This window comes from Mauremys mutica, chromosome 18 (assembly GCF_020497125.1).
Source record: "Mauremys mutica isolate MM-2020 ecotype Southern chromosome 18, ASM2049712v1, whole genome shotgun sequence".
Classification (NCBI taxonomy): Eukaryota; Metazoa; Chordata; order Testudines; family Geoemydidae; genus Mauremys; species Mauremys mutica.
In genome coordinates this window covers 19,832,872-19,858,024 of record NC_059089.1, presented here as the reverse complement: position 1 = coordinate 19,858,024, position 25,153 = coordinate 19,832,872, and the positions used below count along the sequence as shown (strand labels likewise).

Below are 25,153 nucleotides of genomic sequence, written 5' to 3'. Positions count from 1 at the left end.
ACTCTGGCCAAAAGAAACCGTCATCTAAGAACTGGAATCTGATCATTCGCTCAAACTAAAGACTTGTGGAAGATGGCCAGGGCCAGGAATAATTCCACAATGTTCCCTTCACAGTTTCTTTTGAATTTTTGCTTTAGGGCTTGGGGGTTTTCCCTCCCACTGTGCAAGAAGCAGAGACTTGGCACCTTAAATCTGAGGATCCCTGAGATCTGCTGGAGGCTTGGGGATGCTGTGTACCAGCCTGTTCCTCTGTACCATCTTCCAGGCCTTATGCTGCTCCCTCTATTTCCCTAGTCACCTTATTGGAGCCAGCGAGAGCTCTGGCCAGCTGCTGCCTCTGAAATCCTGCATGAAAGGGTGTTCCACATCAGTAATGGGGCTCCAGTGAAGAGTCAGGCCAGTATCACTTAATTCCTTTATGAAGTGGTGGTGAAACATTTTAAGGAATCTTTAAAAATTTCCATTGATATGAATTGGGCATCTGTGTAAACCCATTTTGAAGATGATTACTGCAGGCGTCATGAATATCAAGACAGAAAGTCCAGTCCTCGAGCCAGAGATGCAGGGAACAGGAAGAAATTTCCATCGCTTCTCTTTAGCTGAGTTCTTAATTTTTGTCCTGGGCTTTTTCAGTTTTGTGTTAATCTGTGAAACTCCTGGAAAAAATAAAGAATTTATCTTTATTTCCTCCCCCCCCAAAAGCCAACCAGTGTCTATTCCTTGTGTCTCTGGATGCAGCTCTGATCGTCCTCTTGTTATATACATCATCAGTCTGACAATATGGCTGCTTCTTTCTTCATTCTGGCATTTTACAGAAGTGATTGTGATTTTGTCATTTTACATGGGATCAGGTGACTGGAAAATATTATATTCCATTGCAGTTTTCTTTTAGCAGATGCTTTTTAGAGAAGAGTACTATCCTTAACTTGTTAGTGTGAAGTGCGTATCCTCAATTAATACACTAATCAGTTTTCTAATTAATTCCCTATGGTTTTCTTTAATTTTTGCTGGTACATTGAAGTCTGAGAGCAATTCTGTAAACTCAGTGATTCAATTCCAAAAGGAGAAGTGGTGAATTTCATGGCTGAGGCTCTGAAAAATGAGAGAATCAGCATGTACTGGTGCTGGAAATGGAGTGGCAGCTATCATAGATTTACAAGAGTGAATAGAAACAAGACTTCCCAACAACTAGGACTGAAGGGATTTTTCCCTTGTGGCTGATGTTGAAGTTTTGGGACTAGAAATTGGGATGCAGTGGAGATTCCATTCTTTAAAAATCGCTAGAAACATGGACTATTCAGTGTGTCCTGCAGTACTCAGCACTTGTGATAGTATCGTGTCAATGGTAACATACCCAACTGAAATACAGGTGTGCACCTGTCCATTTGCTGCAAAGGTGAGTGCCAGCATTACAGATCTGAAACACATACTCTGGTATGAATACTTCCCACTGTACTGTTGTATGCAAATGCTATGGCAGGGCGAATAATAAAATATCGATGTTCCATGTTATGGATTTATGTGGCAATCCATTATTGTTCTTTGTTTCCAATAGGACCCCTAATGTACTAGACACTGTGCAAATACAAGAGGAGGCACTGTCTCTGCTTTTTAAAAATTGTTTTGGATGTTTGCCCATGAATGACTCCTAATGGGTGTTTCTGATCATGCTCCCTAACCACTTCCATGGGGCTAGTTGGGTATTTGCTTCTAAACCGAATACATTAGATCAGCCTTTGGAAGTTTGGCAATAGTCCTTGTTCAGTCCACTAATTTAATTCTTCAGTAAATCAGTAGGAATAAGCAATGATAATGGACTATCTTGATTGAAGTAGTTTAGATTATGAAGGGTATAGTGAAAACTGATCCATCCCTCCATTCTCCTCTGTCCTATAAAATTAAAACAAAGGTTTACTTTGTTAAATAACAGCAGTTGTGAAACCGATCAGAGCCTTGTAAACAGAAACAGCAACAGAAGCGCTAGAACTCTGCAAGCTGAGGAAGACAACACTGCAACAGTTTACAGTTGTATCACATTTGGAAATTTATCTTTTGGTCAAAGACTAGAAAATAATAATTATTTTTACAGGAAAGCTTAAGGCCAAAATATACACTAGGCACTGCTGTAGAGGAACCACTATGATCTGCTATGTTAAATATGTTCAAATACTTATATATTTTTTTACAAAGTAGGTATTTATTCCAATTTACATCATTGCCTGTGCAGGGCTTATGTGGGCATGTCACACAGTAGAGAGCTAAAATATGGATAATCTAGATATACATAGCTAACTGTTTATGAGAAAAAATACTCTGCATACTTATGTAGGCAGTATTTATTATTTATATTGTGATTGTCCTGAAGGCCTCAACAAGTTTGAAGCCCCATTGTGGCACTGTACACACACAGTAAATGATAGTCCCTACTCAAAAAGCTTACAGCTTTCAAACATTCATAACTTTTTTGTATCTAAATTCACGTCACAGGCTAACAAGAAGCATTCTGCTGTCTGCTTAGTGCTGAGATTTGACAATCAAAATAAGTGGTGGGCTTTTTTTTTTTAATCCTCTCCAGTCCCAGACAACATCGTTTTAAAGTTACTGGCAGATCGTCTCAACAGATTAGACTGCATGACTGACGGTTGGGTGCTACATGGTTTCCCAAAAGACTTAGATCAGGCAGAACAGATGGAAAGAGCAGGAATTATTCCGAACAGGTAAGACTTTAAGAGATGTTTTAAATAACAATATGTGTTTATTTGTTATTCTTACCTACTTTAATCAAATATGAGAGATAAAAAAGTCTGATTCTCATAGAAGCAGTTGATTCCTTTTATCCATTTTTTTCTTGGCTCATTGAAGAGTCCATTTTTGTATGGGTAAATGCTCCTTCTTTAGGTGATCCACTTTTTTGATTGAGCCAGGAGTCTAAGGGAAGGATTTTCAAAAGAACTCAGGTCCCACTGAAGTCAATAGGAGTTTTACCATTGATTTTAGTGGGAGCCGAGTTAGGCCAATGATGAGGGCTTTAGAAAATCCCACCCTGCAAGTTTAGAGAAGATACTTATACTTATACTATGTGCGTCATTATTACTTTTGAGAATTTTAAACCAGAGTCTGGCTATTATGCCAGTTATAACAGACTCTAGGACTTTGTACAGGAATGAGGGCTCCCCTTCTGAGTCATCCCAATGACAGGTGCTTGAGCCCTGCATAAAGATGCAGGATAATTACTGTGGAATCATAGTGACAGATGAATGTTGTTAACTCCAGCCAGAGATATAAAAAGGGTTTGGAGCTTCTCTGTTAGAGAGAGAGAGGCTAGAACAGAGATGTCCTACAGGGAAACCCTAGGGACAGCCAAACTTGGGGAGCAAGCTGAGGTTGAGATTTGTTTTGTGATGGTTTATCATGAAAGCCAGACCCCAAGAAGGGGTTAAATTTGGACTATATGCAGTGTGTATATTTTGTTAGAGCTGGGTGTAAATTATAGCTGCTTACATCTGTGTAAGTGTGATCTCCTAGAATTATATTAGTATGGCTGGGACCTCACTATGAGATCAGTGTCTTTTTGTTTTATGTGGAATAATGAAAGACAATGTGATGTCTGTATTTGATTTTAGCTTATTAAAATAATGTTCAGGAACATGGCATAAGGGACATGAGTTCTTGGGGCAGAAACTACTTAAACATCATAAAAGAACTGTTATAACCTCTTGAGAAAATAATATATGGCACTCTCTGGGCCTGGTCCACAGAGGATGGGAGTCTGTTACAGCTCTCAGCTAGAGTTCCTGGCTATTCAGTTTGAGCTGTTAACATTCCTGCTTTCACCTCAGGAGGTCCATGGTTCCAGTACTTTGGTATTGACCAAGATGGTGGCCATCACAAAAGCACTCATTAGACATTCTTAGCTCCTACACTTCCAGAGCTAATCTTGAAAAAGGAAATTCACATGCAAAAAAATGTTTAACACAACACTAAACTGTCAAAATCTCTCCTTCCCCCAGCTGTTTTTCCATATGGCTGCTATCCAAGGCTACAGTGGAAGGAGGTGAAAGGGTAGGATTGAGTTGGGAGAGGAGGTATTGTGGATGTGGCAAGGAAAGAGAAGGGAGTGTGTTGTTTTCGTATAAAGTCTTTGGTATAGAAACATTATTGAAAACAGATATTTTTAAAGAGAAACCAGTTTCCTGATGACTTGAGATAAAGAGGAGAGGATGCTTAAACCTGTGTTAGATTAGGTTAAACAATAGCATTTCCTGGAAGGTGCATTCATAAACAAAAACAATGAAGGGACTGAGACTGTATACATGACCATAAGTAAGGCTACAACTTAGTCGTGAGTATTTTTAGTAAAAGTCATGGACAGGTCATGGGCAATAAACAAAAATTCATGGGCTATGACCTGCCCATGGCTTGTACTATATACCCCTGACTAAATCTTAGCTAGTGGGGAGTGGAACTGCTCTTGGAGGCCGGGCGGGGGAGGGGGCTCCGTTTTGGGGGGGGGGCAGGGCGGCCGCTGCTCGGGGGCTGGGGGGCTTGGTGGCCAGCGTCACCAACTGCTGGGGGCCACCAAGCCGCAGCTGCTACAGCTGACCCCAGGGCAGCCCACCTGCCACTGCTCCCGTTGCCCCCAGGACCGCTACCTTGGAGCCAACTGCACAAGCCACTGCTCAGGCGGTCCCCAGGGCCGGCTGCCTGGGGCCGCCCCCTGACGCTGCTCCAGCCCCCCCCTCCCCCCGCCGACTGCTGCCCCGGGGCTGCTCCAGCAATGGGACCTGGCTGCAGAGCCGTTCAAGCAGCAGTTGGTGTGGCTGTCCCCGGGGCTGCCTGGGCCAGCTGCTTGGGCAGCCCTGGAGTCAGTGACACTGGCTGCTGCAGAAGTCACGGAGATAGCGGAAAGTCACAGAATCCATGACTTCCACGATCTCCATGACAGACACTGAGCCCTACTTATAGGTAGATGTATGCATGTGAGTATTCCCATTTAATTCACTGTGCATGTTTGTAGAATCAGGGCCTAATAATGCACATAACAGTGGCTGGTGTATAAAGGCTTAGATATGAAAATTCCACTCTGATCCATGCACTCAACTCCCATCGGCTTTAATAGAAGCTGCATGTATGTATTTCAGTACAGACTTTGGCCTTTTACTGTTTTACACAGGGGTTGAAGTAAGGGACAAAAACAGATATCATGCTAACCTGATTGATTTTGGAGTTGATTTTTTTCCATGAAACTGAAGTACCAGGTATATACAGAAAGAAAGAGAGATTATAAACAAAGGACATATAGCAGCACGGAATAGCAGGGCTGTAATTTAGTTTCTCTTGTGATGCTAGTTATAAAACACTATCTGCAGTGGTGGTGTTTTTGACATCAGTAGAAAATCCGGATAGAATTATAGCCTTGAAATCAATCTGGGAATAGAATGCAGAAATCTATAAATCAGACACAAAACAACCTACAAAGTCTCATTTTAGGAGGGCTCTGTAGATGAAATTAAATTAAAATAAATTTACATATATATCAAGTTTATTATTAAAATCTAGTCACATCAGTAAACAAAATTATTTGTGAAAGGGTACGTTACTCTGTGTTTTGAACTCAAAGTAGACCTCTTTGGCTGATCAGAAAACAGAGTTATTGTCTGGTTGTCAAGTCATAAATCTGTTCCTTAGAGCTAATAAATGGTTAGTGTTCAAATACTATGTTTTATCAGACTCCCACCACATAAACCTAGTGCACATAATACTAAATTATACACCATTGAGCGGGATCAGTCTCCTGACTCCTCCATCTTATGGAAAGAGAAACAAACCTAGTAATTGATGGAAAAAAAGAAAGAAAATAAAGTTATTTGAAAACAAACAAAATGGGCTATAAAGTTTGTTAAAATGTAATAATAAAAAAAGTGCATACAGCATCCGCCACTGCATCCAAAGAACTGCCCTAGAACAAGGAGGAAAATAATTCATTTTCACATTGCAAATCTAAGATATTAGATTTTTTTTTAATTAGTATTTACCATAGAGCAAGACTAGCCTGCAGACTGGTGCAGGGAAACCTGTATTCTATCAGACAGCTATGTCCTCCTGTAGCACCAGTCTTTCTGTACTCTGAGAACACATGCGTTGCCTTCTACATTCCTCCTTATGATGCCGTTATAGCTTAAGTGGACAGGATCCTAATCGTGTTGAACTGTGGCAGCCTTTAGGGCAAATAAGAAGCTGAATCTATTAGTGGTGTCTCAGCCTCCTAGTAAAGGAAGACTGTTAACCCCTTAGAGTCTACAGTAAATGAGAGTCCAGATATAGTTACAGGTTAGCATCAGGTGCTCAGGACTGCTGGTGTTAAGGGTTCAATGTAGTCCTTTATCAAAGCAGGTGCAAATGTCAGTTCTAGCTCTTGTTCTTGTTCTTTTATTACTCAAGCTAAAATAGAAAGTAGATTGTACAACTCTGGATGTTTCTAAGATACAGTAAAACCTCTATGAACTAGGTCTTGGGCAAACAATCTGGAGAAAACCACAGGCCAAATGAAAATATCAAGTTTGGATTTTCTACAAAAGTACACAGTGAGTAAAACAGAGCTACAGCTCTTTGCCACACTTACAGCTGAAATAAAGTTCACCAGCAACAATGTAGGCTATTACTATTATATATCTCCAGTTATTAACTTCAGCTCCCAACTGGTGCACAGCTTGTCTCAGTCAATTCTAAATATAATGACAGTGATCACAGGCACATCAACTGAGTGTATGAGAGCACATTTGTCTACAAACTGACTGCACTTGTCTGTGCTTGCTAAGGAATAGAACTTCCCATTTCACTGAAGACGCACTGAAAAATTGCTTTGCGTCATGAATATCATATATTGATTCAGTGTATATGGACTCAAAAAAAGTAGCATAAGACCCTTTAGCTCAAGACCCAATAAGCCTGTATTATATGCCTGTTATCAATGCCTTTTTCCCCACCCTTCAAAACTGGTAAAACAATCCCTCTTTTTGTTACCTTATTGTTATTGATCATACTGTAAATATTGAGGTGGTAAGTCAAAACCCCTGTATTCTACCATTCATAACTTTCCTAATAATTTATTTTTAGACTATATCTTTCCATGCATGGACTCAATCCAAAAATGACTGTTTTTATTTATTTAAGTTCGAGTATAATCCATAATCCATTTGATATATCTGAGCGAGAGGAAACAAATTTTCTGCATTAAATGCCATGCTATTTTTATGCTAAAACATGATTCCTGCTACAGTTCCTGACCTATTGGCATGTTAGCATCCTTCATTAAAGATGTGGCTTCCCTTTCATTTCTGCTGTTGGCTCTGTGGGAAGCATGCAGGCCAAGCCAGGTGTAGTGATGCTCTAAATCATGCATCTCCTAGATTCCCTGGCCATGCACAGCTCCCTAGTCTGGGCTGCTCACTTTTTGTGAGCTCTAGCTCTTTGTAAGTCCCTGAGAGAAAGGAAGTTGTGACCACCTTGTGCCACTGCAGCCTCCCTCTGGTGGACTTTCTACCACTGGTGATCCTGTGGTCTGGTTTATGTTGGCAGTTTGTTAAAGTGGCTGAGAATGTCTGTGCCTTGATACAGTCTCTCTCTCTCTAATGCTTCCACCACCATGATCAAGTGTTGGGAGGTCCCAGTGCAAAGTTGGTGACTCATATATGTTGGCAGTCCAAAAGCCACCAACCTAGATCACATGATAAAATCTGGAGGAAGAGAGTGGAATAGCATCAGATATGTTGGAACGCACGTATGTTGCATAGCAATGTTGAACATCCGAGAAATGTGAAATGATGTCAAAGCCATCAATACATAACGTTCTGCTACACTGATAGCTGATAAATTACCTTTATGGTCACTTATGCCACCACAGGATATGACGGTGGAATCTGCTTGGCATAACAAGTGGTCTGCGACGACAATCATTAATCACTGTCTTGTCACCAACCCAATCATCTGTCCACCAGGTTTTGACCTGTCAAGGCACCTGTGGTTATCTCTGAACCAGTTTCGAACAGGACATGGCAATTGTTTGGCTAATCTTTTCTAATGGGGTTTCTTTAATGACCCGTGATGTAGATGCGGTCAACTTAAGACTATGTTGCATATCCTTGATGGGTGCCAGCTGACTTACTTTGACAGTAGGCTAATGGCTCTTTACCTGGCTGACGCTGCTGCTATCAAATGGCTGGGCACACTGCACCTACAGAGAGAGAGAGAGAGAGATTTATATTGCTATTATATTTATCTGAATCAAAGATCAGAGCCCCATTGTACTACACAAGTAACAAAGCTGACAGTCCCAGTCCCTGCCCCAGAAAGCACACAATGTCAGATAGGACACAACAGGTGAACAAAATAGACACATGAATTCGGTGAGTTGGAAGGAGGAGCTAACAATAAAATGAATAGAGGTTTATGGTATACTTCACTAAATTCCCAGTTGTCAAATCCCAAAGTTTCTTTACCAATGCAGAAAATACTTTAAAGATGACACTAGAGAGTTAATTTGGGAGATCATATTGCTTCTTGATCAGACTTCAAAAGGATGTGGCTGTATCTACAGTTAACGTCACTTTTATCTAATATTTTTAAACTTCTTTTTCATCTGATTAATAATAGCCTGTATTCCAATAACTTAGAACAAGGATAATGTTGTACTTATTTCCTAAAAAAGAATCTGGGAATATATTAAGAACAAAAGAAAAAAAATAGAATGCAAAACAGGGATTTTTTTTTTATCATTTGGTCTTTACATGGAGCTTTCATATTTCTGCAGCTGATCCCAATGTGGATTAGGGATAATAAACAGCCTATTAATGGAGGCCTGAACTAGGAAATGGAGTTTGAATCAGCAGCAAAATTCAATGGCTGGCGAAGGTTAATAACTCCATTACTACCAGCTCTATTTTTTAGCCGTTTGAAGAGCTAGGTGTTAGCCTTATCTTACTCCTCGTTAATTGAGCTAATAGAATCCCTGTGACCCTACCATGCTGCCATTATCTGAGAGTTTACCAGACATGGACTAGAATACTTATCACTGAATATGTATTCCACAGATGCATTTTCTTTATCAGAAGAAATATTTTTGTTAAAGATCAGAACTTCAAATTCTTTTTTTCTCAACGTTTCCTTGCTACCCTCTGTAGCTGTCATAGATATGGAAATGAAGGTAAATGACTTAATATCTTGCTTTGTTAATGAGGAAAAAGGTAAGTCCCCAAATAGTTGTATCGAGAATCCATAAAATGACCCAATTATTCTGGCATGGAAAGTGTTACAAGGGCATTTTTTAAAACATGGGTCTAATTTAAATGCTGGATTATATGTGTTTACAATAGGCATGCTTTTTAACTGATGATATACAAAAATCTGTGATGAATGACGGAGTGGTCAGTGTTATAATTTCTCTTCCGATTTGCTCCTCATTTTCACAAGAAAAACACAGAAAAAAAATTAAAAAGTTTGGTGATCAAGACATTTAAACCAATATAATAATCTTCACCAACATCAGGAATACAGAGAGAGCGATTGTGAACAGGCACCTTTCCCAAACAACTTTTATAAACACAGTCCACATACTATACAAAGTCCAAACAGATCACTTTACTGGGCTTTGGCTTTCAGTACAATAAGAATGATAAAGATTAGCACAACCCTTTCCCCCAAGTTTGGCTGCTTCCAGGGTTCCTTACTCAGCCCACACTCTAGATCCTCTTTTCCTAGAAATCTGCTTCCTCTTCCTTTATATCTGTGTTAGAGATTGGGGCATCTGTCTCACTGAGTCAGCAGACCCCGCATAATTCTTTTTCAGCAAGATCAACAGCTGCTAACTGTGTGATATTTCAAGCAAACACTGCCAGCCTGTTACATATATATGTAACATATTTATATATTGCTGTATACATTGCTGTCACATTCAGGGATTCCTTTAGATAAACAGACCAATTGCATTCACAGAGGCAGCTCAGTTGGATACTTTTTGGCACCAACTAATCCCTTATATAAGGCCCAACCAAATTCACGGTGGATTGTGGTCAAGTTCACGGTCATAGGATTTTTAAAATCATAAATTTCATGATTTCAGATATTTAAATATGAAATTTCACAGTGTTGTAACTATAGGGGTCCTGACCCAAAAGGGAGTAGTGGGGGTGTCAAGGTTATTGTAGTGGGGTCATGGTATTGCCAAACTTATTTCTGCGCTGCTGCTGGTGGCGGCACTGCCTTCAGAGCTGGGTAGCTGGAGAGCGGCAGCTGCTGGCTGGGAGTCCAGCTCTGAAGGCAGCGCCACCACCAGCAGCAGCACAGAAGTAAGGATGGCATGGTATGGTTCTGCTACTGTTACTTCTGTGCTGCTGCCTGCAGAGCTGGGCCCTTGGCCAGCAGCCACCATTCTCTGGCCGCCCATTGCCACCCTTACTTCTGCACTGCTGCTGGTGGTGCTGCCTTCAGAACTGGATGTGTGGCCAGCAGCTGCTGCTTTCTGGCCATCTGGGTCTGAAGGCAGCACAGAAGTAAGGGTGGCAATACCATGACCCCCCTACCATAACCTTTCAACCCCCCATCAACCCCCTTTTGGGTCAGGACCCTCCAGTTTGAGAAATGCTGGTCTTCCCTGTGAAATCTGTATAGTATAAGGTAAAAGTACACAGAAGACCAGATTTCATGGTGGAGACCAGATTTCACAGTCCATGGCGTGTTTTTCACAGCCATGAATTTGGTAGGGCTCTGCCTGTATTTAGTGAGGAGAACTGCACCCAAACCCCTTACCTGGCAGAAGCAGCTCCTTGCCCAGAGAGGTGTGGATTTGTGTGGCCTGGATAGCAGAGGGGAATCTATTTTTTCCACTCCTTGTCTCACCCTGGCTTCCTGCAGACTTGGCCACCTTAGTAGGAGACAACAAGTGTGTGGCAAGAGTGATGCCTCACACTCAGCAATGAGGAACAGTGTCATAAAGTCATGGAATTTAAGGCCTGAAAGCATCATCATATTATCTAGTCCGACGTGCTGTGTATCACAGGCCACCAGTACCACCCAGCACCTGCACATTAGACTAAGGTATTGCAGTCCCCAGGAGACTGTTATTTTGTGTCACAGGGAGAGAATAGGAGAGACGTAGTTACACCAATTTCTGAGGCCCCTGCAATAGCAGGGAAATATTAAATGAGATATACCCAGATGATCCTGGCAAGTGACCTGCATCTCATGCTGTAGAGGAAGACGAAAATCCTACCAAGTCACTGCCAAACTTATATGGGGGAAAATTACTTCCTGAGCCCACATATGGCAATCTGCTAGATCCTCAGCATGGGAGCAAGCACCAGGCAGCCAAGCACCGGGGAGAGAGAGAATGCTCGGTGCCACCTCAGCCCACCAGCCCACCTCATCCAGTGTCTGAGGGATCTTTATTACAACAGAGATGCATGTACTTAAATGAGATGATGATGCCTTCTCTGCACCTCTAGACCTGACAACCCCCGCTTGCTTTTGACCTTTCCTTCCTTCCTCTTTCCCCATCCACCGCCAAGGATCAACCTTCTTCACCAGAGAACATTTGGAATTGTCTCCCATCCTCCACAGTGTTTCCTCCTAAGAAAAAACCACAGGCAACGAGAGAGAAAGGTGGCAAGGGTAGGAAACCAGTCAGAAAGATAATGCCTTCATCCTCATAGGAAGGGAAAGTCTTCTCCTCCTCTTTGGCTGCTCTGGAGACTGCGAGACTCTTTGACTCAGGTGACTTGGACCAACTGATTTTGAAGATTGCTAAAATGCTGGAGATCGAGGAGACAGACAGCAAGTCACTTGATGCTCCCCAGAGAGACCCCCCTCTAAATGAAAAAGCATAAGGGAAAACAATCGGCTCTAATTCCTGAATCTTTAAAAGATAATGTAGATTCTAAATGGTTCTCCTCAGGGAAGAAGAGACCTGCTAGCAAACTTTTCTGAAACTTTATGAAGTCACAAAGGATAAAAGGATTAAATTTTGTTCTATTGCTACAATATATTCTATCACCTCTTCCCTTGGTAGAATAACACTAATCCCAGTTGAAGCTATTTCTCCCAAGGGAACCAGTGGATAAAAAACATCTGAGCATTCCCCCGAAAAGAGATTGATGCCTTTTCTGCAGCTCTTGGTGCAATTACTGTATGACTAACGGGGCTGGCACCCACCTCTTGCAGGTGCCTGCTCTCTGGCCGATATGTGCCTGCAATCACTCAGTCTTGAATGAGGTGGCACCCCCCTCTCGCAAGCACCCCTCCCCGAGGCCAAGTAACACACACTGTCCCTTCTTCTGGGGTATGCAGTCTCTAGTTCTTGTTCGTGGCCCTGGTATGGGGCTGTAGCGCCAAGGCTTCCTCTCCAGAGGCACTGCCTTCTATAACAGCCCACCAGGGGCCCATGTTGGTACACTCGGTTGGTGTCCTTTCAGCAGCCCTCGCCTGGGCTCAGTCTTCAACCAGACCGGCAGGGCCATCATGGTACCCTCACCTGGTCTGGCTAGGTTCTGGGCTCAGTCCCCTGGGCTCAGCCAGCCGCACTGACCTGTCCATGGTCCTGCTGCTCTTCTAGCTAGCCAGTCCTCCATTTTTGAGCTCCAGGCAGCAACTGACTGCTCTGTCTCTGCTGCCTGGTTCCTTTTATATGGTCCATCTGGCCCCTGATTGGTCTCTCCTGCAGCCACTCTAGGCTATCTTGAGGACTTCTCCTCTGCTCTTTGCTGGGGCCGGGGTGAGGCAGAGCCAAGAAGCCTCTATCAGGGAGCCTCCAGACCTAACCCACCATGTCACACCTGTGCTGTCACCTTCAGGGCCTCTCTATCCTGGGGTAAAGCCATTAATACGTGTTCAGAATCTAGAACAAAGCATAACAAAATCAGTAGAGAATCCCTTTCACTTATGGAGGATGCTGCACGTTATCACGAGATTCACCTCTTGTTCTTGGCTCTGTTCCAGTGTGGCTAGGGGGCATAGCTGGCTTTGGTCATGGGAGGCAGATGCTGTTTTTGGAAATTCATCTGATACAGGCTCCCTTTGATGGTAATGGAAAAGCAATGTATTCTTATTCAACTAGTCTAATCATCTGATTTGTACTTTTCCTCCCTTAACTCTCCTTGCTTAGGTCAGCAGAAAATCAGGACAGACAGAGCCAGCAAGTGTACTCCTAATAGCTCCTTACCAACCCCACAGAACTTGGTTCACCGAAGTCTCCCAGTTTGCTCCACATTAATTTTGGTCTCAGTGACTTTTTGACTCAGAATCCAACGAGATGCCAGTATCCCAAGATGTTATTTTAGGCATCGTCATTTGAAACTGTAAGTCCAGGCTGCAAATTTCAGCTGAGCTTACTTGCTACTTTTAACTAGCCAGTCTCAGTTAAGTTTGCTGTATGCCCAAAGTTGTCATGTAGCATCACTCCATTTCCTGAAATGTAGCATTGATAGAACTGACCAACTAACATAAGATGTACTGAAGTCTTCTACTGTGACAGATCTGACCATTTCTTCTTAGAAAAACTAGGCCAGCAATTTTTAAGATTAATTTTTCATCTTTAATTTCCTCATCCCTTCTAGAGTTAACAAAAATATCTGATATTTGCTAGTCTGATTGTAGATGTTTTAGGAAGCTTTCATAAGGAAGCAACTGGAGGCAAGAATTGACCGAGGCCAGAAATTTTTTTGGCAAATAATAATTGGGATGGAGAAACATCAAATGTATTATGATGTAGCATTCTAATCTTCTGGGGACTGATCCTGCAAGAGACCAAATGCTCATTGACTAAGTTGATGGGAATTTTGTCTCTGTAAGAACGGTGGGATGAAGCCCATAGTAACTGAGAAACAGTAGTAGGACAAGGAAGGCTATCCCATTAGTTTCAGCATATTGGACTGTTGACATTTTATCTTTTATCTCCAGTGTTTGTGCTAGAAAAAGTCTGGTGAATATTATTCTGAGTAAATGTGGAAAGGTCGTCCTTGCTTCTGGGTGGGTTAAAACTTAGTTTATGAAAGTCTGTTACTACGTTTGCTGTCTGCCTTTGAGGGCACAAGGGCAATTACTTTTGAAGCAACTACATCAAAAATGTACATTACCTTTGAACCTCATGGCAGCCAGCTCCCAGAACTTTGGGAATAAAAACATAGGGTCAGATTCTGCCAACTGTACTCATCTTGAGTAGGACCTCGAATCCTCCTTTGTAATCAATGGGATTACTCCTAGAGGAAGGCACTACTCAAAGCGAGTAGTGCTGACAGAATCTAGGCCATAGTGAAATCCATCTACAGAGCAGGGAATACGCGTCTTTTACTTAGGATCCTAAAATTGTCTGTTTAGAGCTGAAAATTTGGAAAGATGAATGCATCCTTCTGCAGCAAATACAATTCAGATGGGATGGTTAGAACTGTCAAGTGATACTGCATGTTGAATGGAAACTAGTTTGTTATTACCATGAGGATTAACAAACCTAATCTACATTAAAATACCAATGGATTTACTGATGTTTGCCTTGCAACAAGATATTTGCTCAGTATTTTCTAGCAGGTAAGTGAAGGATAATTTAAGACTGAGGTCAGAAATGTAATATCGTTACAGCTGTTATTGTGGGAAAGATATCGTTGGAGCATTTTTCCCTTCTTACAGCCTCATTGGGCCTGACTCTTGACTACTTTGCATCTCATGCGGTCACTTACACATGTAAACTGCCACCATTCTAATTTGGTACCATTTCACACACACTTTGCATAGGTGATGCAAGATGCAAGATTGTGATATGTAAGTCTCATATTTTCTGTCCTTAAATGCATTATATTTACAAGTTCTCTATTAATGCTGTTTTTCTCTCTTAGTATGGCATAGGCTGAATTTTGAACCAGGTTTGCTTCTTTTCCATACAGACCTGCTATGATCCCAATTTTTTTCTAAAACTATTTGTTTCCGAGAAGCTTATGGGCTTCTTAAAAGCAGTGTCACACATTGTACAGATCAGCAAAACGGAGATAATTAAATTACCTTTGGATTCTAATTCTTATAATATGAACTCGGATAAATATCCCACTAATGCGTGTGCTTGTAGTCTTGTTGTAGCCTTTTTGGTCCCAGGATGTGAGACAGACAAGGTACATAAGATAATATCTTTTATTGGACATACACTGACCTGAAAAAGAACTTTGTGTGTAGTTTGAAAACTTGTACTTTCCACCAACAAAAGTTGGTCCAATAAAAGATATTACTTTACAAACCTAGTCCCACTGATATGTACTAAATTAATGAGTCTGAGACATCTCACAGGACATCGGGTTAATGTTTAGCAGAGAGCAGACCACAAAATACTTGGCATTTGATTTAAGTATTGATGAATAAATATCACCAGTGTTAGTAAATATAAGACCGAACAGTTAACAAACTAATTTCCAGGCTAAGGACAAAGGACCAACTTCCTCCCTAGTGTAACTGCAATGAAGTCAGTGGAGTTGCAGTAGACAAGAATTCAGCCCCAATGGTTCAAAAAACAGAGAACTTAAAAGAACTGTATTTTTCCTCAACCATATCATACTTTGGGAGTCTTCAGATTTCACTTCAATTCTCTGTCTTTCTTAGTGCTATGTAATAAAGCACTGAAATGTTGAAGCCTGCATTACACTTAAGGATTTTTGAGCTCAAATACAAGTTGCAGGTGTTTGAAAGCTTTTAGAGATTTTTTTTAATGCTCTTTCCCCTTCCAAAAAAAGACAACTTTAGGACAGAATTCTTTCTCCAGTTACACCTGTGTAACCTCTGTAACCAGGGCTGCATACACATAACTGGAGCAGAATTTAGTCATTAGTTTTTATAGCTTCGTCACAAATGTAAATACAGCTTGAAAACACACTGTCCAGTTCTTTTAACTTCAGTTTGAGAACATTACTAGAAGTTCAATTATAGTGACATACAAGAGCATGATGGTTTGAATTCCTGCATGTGGTATTGAGTTTTATTTATTTTAAAAAAAGGAGTTGTAAATAAATTTCTGGAATGCATCCTGCTCACTGGCTTTTAAAGAGCATTTTATCTGTTAGGCATGCTATCTTATACACTGAGTCTGCAATCCTTACTATTGTTTGAGTAGCAGTTACTCAGGTGAACAGTCCCATAAAAGTCAAAGGAACTTGCCTGAGTTAAGGTTCCAGAATTGGGCCCCTAAACATCTTGACATGAGAAATTTTGGACCAGATCAGTTTTCAATCTGTCTTTTGTGCACCCTATTTCCATACATTTGCATTACAAACATGTGGTGTTAAAAGGTCCAGCTTTCAAACCCTCCCTTCTAGGAGTACCTCATGTTAACTTCCTACAGTTTGTTAAGCATCATATTATTGTGCTGTTCAGTGTATGAGAGCTCTATCTTCAAGCAGAATGATATTTTAAATTACTGCCTCATGGACAATTTCTGCTGCAGTTCCTATGTTTCTCACAGTGATATCTTCCTCTCCCCCCTACCTGACCCTGCTATAGATTTCAACTGTTGTTTAACCTGGTTGATGTTTTGTCTATATTTGCTTTAACCAGATGCCCCTCTTTGCTTGCAGCACTGGGACTTGTCCCCTCTCTCCTATCAACAATAATTAGCCTTGTAAGACTAATGGAAGAAATCGTGTCTAATTACCCTGTTGAAGGCCCAATTATGTTATTAACATTCGTGGGCTATAAGCTAATGATGAAGAGAGCCTCTCATTTGCATAGCATTAAGGTAATTGAGCTGGAAGCCATGGGGCAGATAGTGGTGATGATAGCAGGATTCTGTTACAGAATGGATAATGATGACCGGAGCAGGACGATTCACCTGACAGGTTTATTAATTAACAGCTATCTGATTACCTAGAAGGAATGGCAAGTGGCAGCCCTTCTGAAAGGCTTGCTTTCTATTTTTTTAATGAAAGATGCTGTATCAGAGCTAATATTCTAGTGTAATTTATGGTAATGACAGAGCAAGCCCTTCATTTGAGGCCTGTATAGAAACCTATTCTGGGAACAACCAGCCCTAGCAAAAATGGCTTATGATTTTTCAGTCCTTCTAAACATATTTTATTCTGCACAAACAAATACAATGCCAGTGACGTTGCTTAAGCTATGTGCACAGTGCCCTTAGATTATTTAACAATTCAGGATTTTCTGGGAGTTTTACCTTTGTAAAGACTGCAGCTTTTGGCTCTGTAAAAGTGTTGCCTTGATTATTGGTTTCAGAGTGCGAATTCTTGTGATTTAATTATTGTAAACCTGAGGCTCTGTGGATTGTCCTGCTTTGTATAAATTGGGAGAGGAGATGACCTTATCCTACATTTAACCATAGATACAAATGGTTTCGCAAAGATGCTGAGCCTTTAAAGCATGTGGATTTTCTTTCTTTAGAACATTATTCAGGGTGAAAATCTGCCTTTTTATTTTTTTCAGTAGCTTTCAAATTCTGTCCAAACATAGATTCATAGATTCAAAGGCCAAAAGGGATCATTTTTATCATCTAGGCTGACCTCCTGTATAACATGGGCCATAGAACTTTCCCAAAATAATTCCTTGAGCAGATCTTTTAGACACACATCCAATCTTGATTTAAAAATTGCTGGTGATGGAGAATCCACCATGACTCTTGGTAAATTGTTCCAGTGGTTAATTACTCTCAACTTTAAAAATTTACAACTTGAATTTGTGTAGCCACCTTTTGACTTCATATGGTCCTGAATTGACCCAGCCACTGGATCTTGTTATACTTTTCTGTGCTAGATTGAAGAGCCCATTATTAAATATTTGTTCCCCATATAGATATATAGGCTGTAATCAAGTCACCCATTAACCTTCTCTTTGTTAAGCTAACATAATGTCACTTGCAATAAGGACTGGAGGTAGACCAAAGAAGTACTACTGACCACCACTAAATTAGATGGGAACTCGGAGGGCTTCCATTTTAGACTTTTTTAAAAGGAGCTGTATTCTCTAAACACTTTTTTAAATTAAAATTAAAAATTGCTCCAGATTTAAAGTTAGTCTTGTTATAGCTCTGTCTCCTATTACAACCGTATTTTCTACTTTTACCAGTTGATCCCTTCCAGAGGAAGTCTTCTAATTCTCCATCTTCCAGACTGGAAAATATAAGAACAAGCCCAAACCTAACTTCAAATACCAAGTGTCCCTCTATCTGAAAACAAGATCGGTTCTGCAACCACCGGTCCCCTATCTTTGCTGCTAGCCTTTAAAAATTCATGATAAGATCTTGTTAGTCTCCATTGGGCTAGCTGATGTCTTTAAACCTTGTGAGCTCCAGGCTTTCCCCAGTGGCTGAGTTACACAGTGCATCCTGAACAGCCTCTGACTGGACAAGTTTCAGAGAAGATTGAAGATTTTAAACTTTAAGCCCCCAAAAGCCCTTTTGTCACTGAAAATGGCAGTAAACTAAGAAATTATATGAGGCCTGATTATTTGAGTCTCAGTAGTAATAGGATTAGGAAGAGCAGGAGATGTATTGACAAAGTACCTTCTCCATTATTTTACTACTACAGAACATTCTTAAATCAGAAATTCTCCTTGGATTCTGGTTATGAGATTAGGGGTTTTTTGGTAAAAGGGAAACAAAAATATCCAACCATATTAATCCAAACACTGGAATTTCAAGCTAATCAGGGCTGGTTCTGACATTATAAATGACCACTGAGGCTGACTAACTGGTCCACTGGATGCCTCTGTAATGGGTCTAAATCATTAGAGGAGCTCATGATGAAAAGGAGGAAAGGAAAATGCCTGGATAACTAAAAATGAAACAAATGAGCTTGCAAAGAGCTCTTAAAAATGGCTAACAGTCTGATCATTTTATCAGTGGTTATGACTAGCAGCTGCAAGCACAGAATAAAAGATCCAACTGTTAAAATGCATTGGGAGAGAATCCCTTTCTGTAGTTGTGCACACGTGTGGGAGATGTGAATTAAGAGGTGAGAAAAGTGTATATGTAACATTTACAAGGTGTTTTTTCCATCTCCTCTTCCTGGCATGTGATGGTACAAATCCAAATGTCCATATCTGTGTGTAAATTACATAAAATGGTTGTTCAAGGATCACAATATAATGAGTGAGTAGTGGCTTAGCCTGACTTTAAACCCAGAATCTCTCTAGTTCTCATTATCTTGCTTTAATCACTAACCTGCACAGCCAGTGTTGGATAGAAATATCTTTACTATATAAATTAGTTTTCTTATAAGGCATTCTGTAGCTCACTACAATGGCTTACTGTATAATGTAGACAAACATAGCATCAAGCCAAGATTTGATAGATCAGGAATTATGTATTTAATTCAGAGTTGTGTACAGAGTGCTCATAAAATCTTGATCATGATAGAGGGGCCAATAAACATTTGGGAACATAAATATTTCTGTAGGAAATGGCTTTGTGAAACATTTAGTTGTTGAGTAATAAGAAGAACAGAGAAAATCAGATGAGTAGAACTCTCTAGGTACTAATCTGATGTGTTATATATGTTGCAATGATAATAATATTGAGAGAGAAATTTTATGGGACTAGAGGCATCAAATACATAGAGCCCTGCACTTTTTACTAATGTCTTCATCTCCCTGTACTTCACCCCACGTACAAGAATAGCACTCCTTGCTGCCCCAAAACGTGTCTTTCAAGGCAGTATGGTAAAGGATAAAGTGGGAGTGCTAACTAGTCACTGCTGTTTCCATGACCTGGGGCAGAAAATCTGGAGTGAGGACAAAAGCCCCATGAATAATCTGAGCTGCCTCTGGTATTTGCACAAAGACAGGCACAGCCCTGATATCTTAGACAGGAGAAGGAAGAAGTCATGATCCAGAAATGCTGTCCTCAGTGACTGGTGAATTAAAGAACCCTCTCCTCCTCCTGACTGACATAGTTAAACTGACCTAATTTTCTAGTGTAGACCAGGACTTATTCCCATAAGGGAAGGGAAATAAGCTCCACTGGTATAAGGCTTCTTTATGCTGGTATAAGTGCACCCACACAAGGGCTTGTACCAGTATAATTATTTAAGTAAGGAAATCACACCCCTAACTGAAATAGTTATATCAGTACAAATACTGTGTATCATTCAGGTATAATAAATAGTCCAAAATAGAAACAATGGAGGCAAAATACGGATATAGATTTGTATCTGCTGCTCATAAGAAATCTTTTTCTTTTCCAGGAGAAATATTTCAGTGTGTATGGTTTCCTGGAATATAGCCAGATAGCAGAATATACTAGATCAGAAATAGTAAATTCCCCAGGATCCAGGCCATGAGGTGAAGTGAGTGAATTAGGATTTGGAATGAGCCCTTCATCCATTAGGTGATGCGGTGACACTGGTAGATGATATGAAGGTTCCCATGATAGATACAGGAGAGCTGTGTATCAGTATAACCTGATCTTTCTGATTCCTAATGGAAGAAAAAGAATAAAAGGAGAAGCAGACATGACCTTGTCACACTAGGGTAGAGATCTCCTCTATAATTTCTCGCTGTTCCATGACTTCCACTGGTGATTAGAAAGATCAGATAGGCCTAAACCAGGGGTTGGCAACCTCTGGCACGCGGCTCGCCAGGGTAAGCACCCTGGCGGGCCGGGCTAGTTTGTTTACCTGCCGCATCACCAGGTTCGGCCGATTGTGGCTCCCACTGGCCATGGTTCACCGTCCCAGGCCAATGGGGGCTGCGGGAAGCAGCACAGGCGAGGGATGTGCTGGCTGCGGCTTCCCGCCGCCCCAATTGGCCTGGGATGGCGAACCGCGGCCAGTGGGAACCGCGATCGGCCGAACCTGCCAACGCGGCAGGTAAACAAACTGGCCCGGCCCGCCAGCGTGCTTATCCTGGCGAGCCGCATGCCAGAGGTTGCCGACCCCTGGTCTAGAGTAAGGTGATTTTAATCTCTCCAGGTTGGGCCAAGCAATGCTTCCAAGAAAAATTGCCCAACTCCCTCAACCCCATCCACCTCAAACTGGAAAAGGCCTGGGGCCCCAACTTGTGTTCATGGGTAACAGTTCCTTTAGCAAGGAGTCTGTCATTCTTTCTGACTTTCCTTGCTCCCAAGAGGAGGATCTAGGCTCTCTCAAGGGCTGGATATGCCTTTGAATTTCATCTCCAGTTACATACAGGACAACAAAAGTGACACACATCAGTGCAGTGTAAGTCTCAAAAAGGAGCACTATGTGGAAAGAGGGACTGATCCCCCCACGGATTGGGAGGTATTATGCATAGCAGTAACAGTTCCCTAATAAAGGGACCTGAAGAAAATAACAAATGAGATTTGACTTGGCAAAATACAAGTTAATGCACGTGGGGGGAAATAATGTGAACTCCTTAGTGAGGCAAACTCCGACTGATGTCAGACATTTGAACTATTCCACTAGGAGACTAGCTGGCACTGTGGGGCTTCAGTTAAAGAACAGGGGAGAGTGATTCTGAGTACACTGTGGAAAGCAATCCACAAACATCAGGCAGTATTTGTTACAGGGGAAGGGCTGCATGGTAAAATAATAAACACATGAGAATTTCAGGGGAAATGATGCTTTGTCTTTCTCTCTTTCCCCTTTCTCTCGGCTTTTCTAGAATGTCCATTATGCTTGTGTATAGGTACTGATCCAGCTAAGCAACACCGAGAAAGATATTTTTAAAGAATCACTCTTAAATATTTTAAATGACCAAATCGTAGAACAAAACATTCTGGCAACACAACTAGCACTCCTGTCAGTATGTGGGCTGAAAAATAAGAAAAGAGCCAGTAAAAAAACCTCAAGTTGGGAATAGCTAATTGGGATAGAAGTAATGTTTTGGCTTCAGATTTTTCAGGGCTGTAGAGAAAAATAGAATAAGATTAGAAAATATTTGTCCATCTTGTATGACAGATGTGGGGGAAAACACTGTCGTTTGTTACATTTCTTTTTTCCTCCTAAAACAGCAGCAGGAATGAGCTGGCAGGCACAGAGAAATGCAGTTAGCAAGAATAATGGGAGTTGAAAGCTTGACCTTTGGTGATGGAAATTTGATATGAAAAAAGGGCTTTTGATAATTTCCCCATCCAATCAGATAAGGGAGACATCTTGATCCTGTTTCCTTATTTGCATGCTGACTGATCTCATTTGAAAACCCAATCATTCAGAAATATTGGCAAGTCAACAGAAGTGTTACAAGTAAGGAGCTGTTTTATCTGAAAGGTCTGCAGGATGTCATCTTCTGTTTTCCACTCCAGCGGGCTGATCTCTTCTTCTTGGTTCCATGTTTTTATTGGCAGCATGAGTCGAACATATTGAAATGCAAATAGCCATTTCCATACTGACCCAAAATATAGGATTTTTTTTTATGATTGATTGTATCGAGGGCACTTCAAAAACAACAAAGAAAATGATTTCTGCAGTGCTTCTTATTTCATGGCACTGTCGTATTCTGATGTCTCCTGTCAGCAAGCATTGGCAGAGAGCAGTTTCTGTGTGTGTCCCACTTCCAACTTTCCCTGATTAGGTTGGAATCTCCAGGGCTACTTGTTGATGCAGTTTCCCATTTCTGGGAATGGTGTGTCAGGTCATTTAGCTTATGTCTAAAGAGTCTTGGAAGCTTCCTTCCTTGGATGTCATAAGGCATTGAAAGAGTAACATTGATATTTAATGTATCTTGGCAAGTTGCAGATCTGATTACCCCAGTAATGGGTTTAGTTCCAAACCTACCCATACAGCTCCCAGGCTTTAAATTGTATCTTAACTAGCCAGCTGATTACCTAGCAATTCAGATTTCAAATCTTAGGCACTGCCCGCTTAAGGGAGTTTAGCTCCACCTTTATTCTCCCAAATAAACAGGCTAACCAGGCATTTTTTCCTAAACAAGCAATTGAATTTCCATTCTACTCAACTAGGCAGTGGGGTTAATGGCAAACTTTCCTGTGTTGTGTAAGTGGTATCATCATTCCTTACTCCAGAGCCCACCTGCTTAGTTAACGACGTAAACCTAGGGCTTAACTTGCATCACTCGACAGACCCAGAAATTGAGGATAAAGTAACCACTTCAACATTGGCCTGTATTTAAATATCTCTGACTAAAACAAATGGTGTAATGTTTTCTTTGACATAGAGCCTTGCTAACTTCAGTGAGGCTATGGGTGTGCAAGCCAGCACAGAATTTGACCCTATATACTTAAAAGAAAAGTCAGCTGTTATATTAAAGGCTGCCCTGCAGTTATTTAAATCAAAGCAGCAAATGAAATCACTAGAAGGGATCCCAAACATATCTATTACAAAACAGGAGAGCGCTGCTCTATGTCTAGTCAATGGGTTTGATTTGAGACCTCCAGATTCTAATAGCAGGTTTGCCCACAAATCCATCGGACTAAATAGTGAGTGTACAGCCCTACCTCTCCAAACACTGATTCTGAGAGCTGCCTGCACACATCAGAACATGAATCTGGTTCGCTTCATGGGCTCAACATTCCACTTTTCTGGGTTGCTTTAAAAAAGTATGATTTATCCAGTTGTTTTTCTGCCAGGATCTTGTTCCATCCTCTCTTACTCTTGCAGGGCCTTTTTTGAAACGCCCCTGTACGTCAGTTCTCCTTTGCCCTGCAGTGTTGGAATAGAGTCCTTTTGATTAAATAATCCATCCTGAAATACAGATCTTGCATTTTCAATTGCAAATGTAAACTCCTGAATTCACTGGTTTTTGGCTGCTCCCCATTTCTCTAGCCCCTCAGCTGTCTGACACTTTGATTTGTCTGTCTGTAATAGTATCTCTCTGGGGCTGGGTAATGGTTAGTGAAAATGCTTTGTAGTTTCATTGGCAAGGGGAACGAGACATTAACCCAGGAGCCCTCTATCACCCCACCCTTGCTCTTGCATTGGCATATTTTGGCCAATATTTTGGCTTTCCAGTAGGAACATGTTCAGATCCCTCTACCAAACTCCACTGGGTGTCCTATGTCTTTTGCCAAGACTTAAATCCCATTTACACTGCAAAATAACCATGTTTAAACATGATTGTGGCCAAATTGTTACAAATTTTACTTCTTTTAAGAATTAGACTAGATATTTACCAGGGTATTAACATAATTTTTTCTGTCTGCACAAGCAAGGAAAAAGCATATTATAGCATGTCTTGGACAAAACCATGTTTAGAGGGTATTTTTGTAATATAGATGGGGCATAAGGTAGAACCTCCATCCCTATGTAGCCAGTAAAGGTAACCCATATAGTTGGAGGAGTATCCTGAGGAATTGCAGCATTGCATTTCCCATCTCCAGCCAGCTTGGGGAGTGAAGGATCAAGTTAATGTCAAAGTCAAATTCCACCAGACATGGTATTACATTGTACAACTGCTAGACCACCAAGCAAGCCTGAGTTCATTATATCGAACACTGCATACTATGGGTCCTAGATTGATGTGACCAGATTGTAATCCCAGCAAGAACCATCATATTCTGGTGCTTTGAGCATTGGTCAGGAAATCAGGAACTCCTGTGTTCTAATCAGGCTGTGCCTCTGACTCACTGGGTAGACATGAGAAAGTTACTTAAATGCTCTTGACCATTGGTTTTCAAACTAGGGAGCGCAACAAAGCTATTAAGGGCCGCGAGGTAGGGGGCAGAGCTGCGGTGTGCCAGGGCAGGGCAGTAGTGGAGAGAGCACACAGGGAGTACCTGGAGTGGGTGGGGGAACACAGCCCACTCAGCCCTGCCCCACCACAGCAGCAGCTTGGTCCTCTCCTGCTCTACCTCTTACAGACTGCTGGGAACTCCCTGCATGCTCTCCCTGTTGCTGCCCTGCCCAGGGCACCTGGCCAGCTGCAGCCCCATGTATTTTAAACTCCCTGGAGCCTGCAGGAGCGAGAGGCTCTTGGCAAGGTGAGGGAGGGAGAGGATCCCTGATCTGCTCAGAGCCACACTGCCTTTGGGCTCCAGCTGGGGTCCCGTTGCTACCCTGGTGTGAGCCACCCAGGGCCTTTAATGAGTCACTTTCTGCCTCAGACAGGTGGGAGTTGAAGGGCACAGCAAAAGAAAAGTTAGGGAACCTCTGTTCTAGACCTAATACCGAGGTGATGTGTAAGGCAGTGTAATTTATGTTCCCTTCCATTCCCTTGCAGAGCTGGCTGGCCTTGCAGGGACCAGGAT

General features: G+C 41.5%; 1 protein-coding gene across 10 annotated transcripts in view; it reads left to right on the top strand.

Moving 5' to 3' along the window:
* AK8 (adenylate kinase 8) overlaps nt 1–25,153 on the top strand; it is a 103,447-nt gene that overhangs the window by 59,071 nt on the left and 19,223 nt on the right. For 4 of the 10 annotated variants that reach the window (XM_044992460.1, XM_044992457.1, XM_044992459.1 and 1 more), the window contains one exon: nt 2,576–2,717. In XM_044992460.1, coding sequence (XP_044848395.1) covers nt 2,576–2,717 — 142 coding nt within the window. Of the gene's footprint in view, nt 1–2,575; nt 2,718–6,508; nt 6,585–13,153; nt 13,347–16,595; nt 16,757–25,153 lie in introns of all 10 variants that reach the window. The other 6 variants (XR_006574164.1, XR_006574166.1, XR_006574168.1 and 3 more) reach the window with 4 other exon arrangements.